This window comes from Pseudonaja textilis, chromosome 7, assembly GCF_049901715.1.
Source record: "Pseudonaja textilis isolate UNSWEBS1 chromosome 7, rPseTex1.2, whole genome shotgun sequence".
NCBI lineage: Eukaryota > Metazoa > Chordata > Lepidosauria > Squamata > Elapidae > Pseudonaja > Pseudonaja textilis.
In genome coordinates, this window is record NC_141996.1 from 11,430,258 (window position 1) to 11,434,478 (window position 4,221).

Below are 4,221 nucleotides of genomic sequence, written 5' to 3' on the forward strand. Positions count from 1 at the left end.
AAAAGCTGTTTTGCGTTCACACAACTGTTTCAGGTCACTGTCCCTTATTTTCCATGTTTAAAGGGTTATGCTCTGAAACAAATACCATGGTTCACCTGCCAAGGAGTGTTCTGATGACCTGCTGTTCCACGTTCAACATTTAGTATGAGCGATAGATTTTATATAGATAAATTTTTAAGTTTAAAATACAGAAGCAATAGCACTAGTCGTCTGCATTTCCAAAAGATTTCTTGCCCTCAAACTTATTATGATTATTGTTTACTCTGTGTGTTATATATTTTTGAAAATAACCAATGCCTTCTGGGACTGGGGCTGAGGTTATTGAAAATCACACTATTTGTAAAAATGCATTTTTTTTCCTCTCCTCCCCAGTTATATTGTCACCTGTCCACGGCAGCTTGCAGGAATCATTTTTGAAGCAGAAGAAAGATTTCATTGAGAGATCTTTGAAAAGGGTGGAGAAACTAAAAAACCGAGAGCAGAGCTCTGAAAAGACCCAGTCTAAGGAATTGCCACTGAAAAAACCACAACTCCATAAACGAAAAGTAAACCGGGCGCTTCATGGTAATCGTCAGCAAACAAGTATAAATTAAGGGAAAAGAGTGTGAAACGTGAACGATCATTTTAGAAGAACCCTCTGCTTATGACCCTTAATTTGGGAATGTTGTGATTTGTAAACATTCTGAGGAGGTGTGTGTGTGTGTGTGTGTGTGTGTGTGTGTGCAAGAACATGGGCAAAATAATCCCAAGTATTTGTGTAGTAGTTCTTGTACCTCAGTTTTATGCACATATTGGGAAGAATTGCTTTTACCTCTTATCTTTCCTGACCTGAAAGATTTCTCTAATTTAATCCTTGTTGTGTTTCATGTTCTGCTTGGATTCAAGGGGCAGCTGTCAATCTTTTAAAGACAGTGGAAGAAAAAAGGTGCTCTCCACTTGACAGGAAAGAGGCTGTGGCACAAATGCAGCAACGGACTTCAAGGTATTGAACCTTCCCTCGTAACTTCAGAGAAATTAAACCCATGTATTTTTTTAACAAGCCATGTTATTTTATCCAGAGAACTGCCTTCGATTTTGGCTTTGCAGGCCATCATCAGCACCTTGAATTGCCCCTGAAGCATACTGGCAAATCGGTGCAGCTTATAAAGGTGTCACATCAACACGTATTGTATATTTATTTGATTTACAGGGTTGCCCATCTCATTTTTATTTTGTTCTACGCAGCCTACAGCAAAACATGAAACAATATAAAAAAGCAAATAAAAAAATAAAGCACAAGTCATAATTTGATCAGCCAGCCAGCCAGCCAAATGAATTCTGTAGACATCCAGGGCCACACACATTGGCACAAAGGCAGATTTTCAAGGATTTACAAAAGCCCAACAGGGACAATGCCAATCTAATCTTAGGAGGGATGATGCACCAGGGGGCAAGTTAGACAGCAGAAAAGGGCCTCCTTCTGGATCACACCGGCTGAGTGCTTGGAGAATGCCTTTCCTGCCAGATTGGGTACAATAGGTAAACAATTGGAGAGCGATGGTCCCCATGTGTTTCCACAAGGAAGTCTGGCTCTTAGGTCTCGAATTATTATTTCTGCCGATGTCTTGACTGGAGACTGGAAATTTCCCCTAAAGGCTACTATTGCTTTTTGAATAATTTACTGGTAACTGGAACAACTTTCTACTTTTTGGCAGACTGTATAATAATCTGGCAGAAGTGAAAAACAGAAAGGAAGAGAAAAACAGAAAAGAAAATTACGCCAAGAACAGGGAAAGAGCAAAGGAATTTCAAAAGGTAAAACATCTGCAACACAATATTTCATCCCAGCATCTAATTTTAAAAAAAAAAACTTCTAAATTTTGCTGGTTGTACTTGTTCTTTTAATAAGTGACTATATTTAGCAATGGAGGAATTCATCCTGTTCCCAATGCAGAAAACTAAATGTAGTTGGCAGCTAGTGTCAGAAGTCAAATTCCTTTTATTGCCATGTTTCTCTTGTGTCCAACTATATTTAAAAAGCAGCTGTTACGACATTCCATGTGAGCACTTCATGAAAACTTGTCAGTATAGAGCAGGGGTGTCAACCTCATGCTATTACGTTGTCATCACCTGACATATCGCGACTTTCCCCTTTGCTAAACCAGGGGTGGTGGGTGTGACTAGTGTGTGATGCCTCCAGCCCACGGACCGTTTGACACCCCTGGTATAAAGGATAGAGTAAGTTAGTCCCCAGTGAACAGTTTGAATTTGCAGTGGCGCTGAACAAGTGGTGCTTACACCCAGGTTCTCAAAGTTCCAGTCACCACTTTAAGAATTGCTATTTGCCACTTTCCCTGCCAGTTTCCCACAAGGAAGCCTGCAGAGAAGCTTGCAAATTGCTTCTGGACCTTTCTTTCTCTCCTGAGCCCCGGAGAACAAAATTCCAGGGATCTCATACTCCACTCTCGCACCATAGTAGTAACCATTCCCCAGCCTGCATACAATTGCCACAGCACTTTTAAATACTTACCACCCACCTTCCAGCCTCCTTTGGAGTCACCAGGCAATTACAATTTCCAACTGGCTTCCCTACTGACAGCTTATGGGAAGCCAGTAAAGACGTTGGCAGTCACTCACGAGGTTCTTGCTTAGCATCGTGTCTTTTTTGTTTCAACCACAGCAACGAGAACTACTGGGATTGCCATCGCTAAGTGATGTGTTCATGTCAAAAACAATTGCTTAGCCATTCCAGTCCCCAATTTTTGTTAAGCAAAGGCTACTGTTTTATCTAAAAGCAGAGCAAGTAAAATAGGCAATATCCCCCAAATCATTGTAGCTGTCCAGGAGTTTGACTGTATTTAACTTTTTGTCAGAAACCACCCATGCTACCTTTTGGTCACTTTTAAATTTCTAAGTGGTATTGCTATTATACTTCTTCCATTTATTTATTATTTTATTTCCTACTTTCTTACAGAAAACATTGGAAAAACTACGAGCCAGAAAAATCAACTTGAAAACCTAGTATTTTGCAGATATCCCACCAATGGAGGATAATTTATCAGCATTGTATTTGAGGTCTCTGTGATAATTATGTGGCAGAAATTGGGATAATTCATATTTCGTATGGATATATTTGCAAATTGCCCAATGCTGTGTATAGACCATTGTCTCCAATTATGGCTTTTCAACTCAGAAAGATTTTTATTTTCAAACGTCACCTGTTTTCTTTTTGTACTATTATTTTACCTATTTATAATAAAATATTTGCAAAAATGTAGATTGACAAGTTATTCAAAAGCCACGTTCCTTTCCGCTTGCGCTTAAAAAGTTGTGCCGTCATCAGGATTGGAAAGGGAGCTTTATTGTCAGCCTCCTGCCAAACAATCCAGAACGGGGTCACCAACCTTTTGAACCTGAAGGACCACCAAACTCATAATTTTAAATCCCGTGGACCAGAGACCCTGGGAAAATCCCCCGCAAAAAAGTCTGCAGGAAAATCCCACCCCGTTTTCCTACCGATCAATCATTGTTTATTTGGGATCGCAGGATACCATCCCCAGCTCTGTTCTGGGGGTGGGGGGGAAGAGAGGAGAGAGAGGGAGGGAAGGAGACTGACATTTGGCTTCATGCAAGGAAAGCAGCAAAAGTCTTTCTCTCCCCCAAACTCCACCACTTTGTGAGACTTGTTGCGCTGGCAGGATGCCTTGCAGGGTCCCAAAGACTCATTTCTGGAGTTTTGGGGAGAGAAAGAAAGACTTTTGCTGTTTTCCTTACATGCAGCCAAAAGCAGAAGAAGAAGAAGCAGCCCAGTAGCCAGGCCCCGTGGGGTGAGTGAGACAAGCTCCCCCCCTCTCCCCTCCCCTCCCTATTTTGTGTTGTTCTCAATGCAAGCGTTGTGTTCCCATGAGCCATGTGGGCAGCGCAGTCTTGTGTTCCCACGCAGCCTGGATTAATTGATTTGGGGGGTGACATTTCTCTGCGGACCACCAAAATTTTCTCACGGACCACCAGTGGTCCTGGGCCCGCTGGTTGGCGACCATTGATCCAGAAGATGGAGAATGAAAAGTAATTGAGGAAGAATACCTGGGAAATTTCAGCTGCAAGAGAAAACCACTCAACACAACCTCAAATTTTTCTTAACCTGCCTAATGTTGCATTAATGAGCAATACCAGTCGGAGTCTACTGTGTTGCTTTCTAGAAGCACACGGGAGAAGTAAAAAAAAGATTCAGAGGATACAAGA

The 4,221-nt window shown here is 41.5% G+C and overlaps 1 protein-coding gene across 9 annotated transcripts in view; it reads left to right on the forward strand.

Moving 5' to 3' along the window:
- CEP295 (centrosomal protein 295) overlaps positions 1 to 3,256 on the forward strand; it is a 50,550-nt gene extending 47,294 nt beyond the window's left edge. For 7 of the 9 annotated variants that reach the window (XM_087937039.1, XM_087937038.1, XM_087937041.1 and 4 more), the window contains 4 exons: positions 373 to 564; positions 886 to 982; positions 1,695 to 1,794; positions 2,954 to 3,256. In XM_087937039.1, coding sequence (XP_087793165.1) covers positions 373 to 564; positions 886 to 982; positions 1,695 to 1,794; positions 2,954 to 3,001 — 437 coding nt within the window. In that variant the 3' untranslated portion in view covers positions 3,002 to 3,256. Of the gene's footprint in view, positions 1 to 372; positions 565 to 885; positions 983 to 1,694; positions 1,795 to 2,953 lie in introns of those variants that run through there. The other 2 variants (XR_015744259.1, XR_015744260.1) reach the window with 2 other exon arrangements.
- Positions 3,257 to 4,221: the final 965 nt, after the last annotated feature.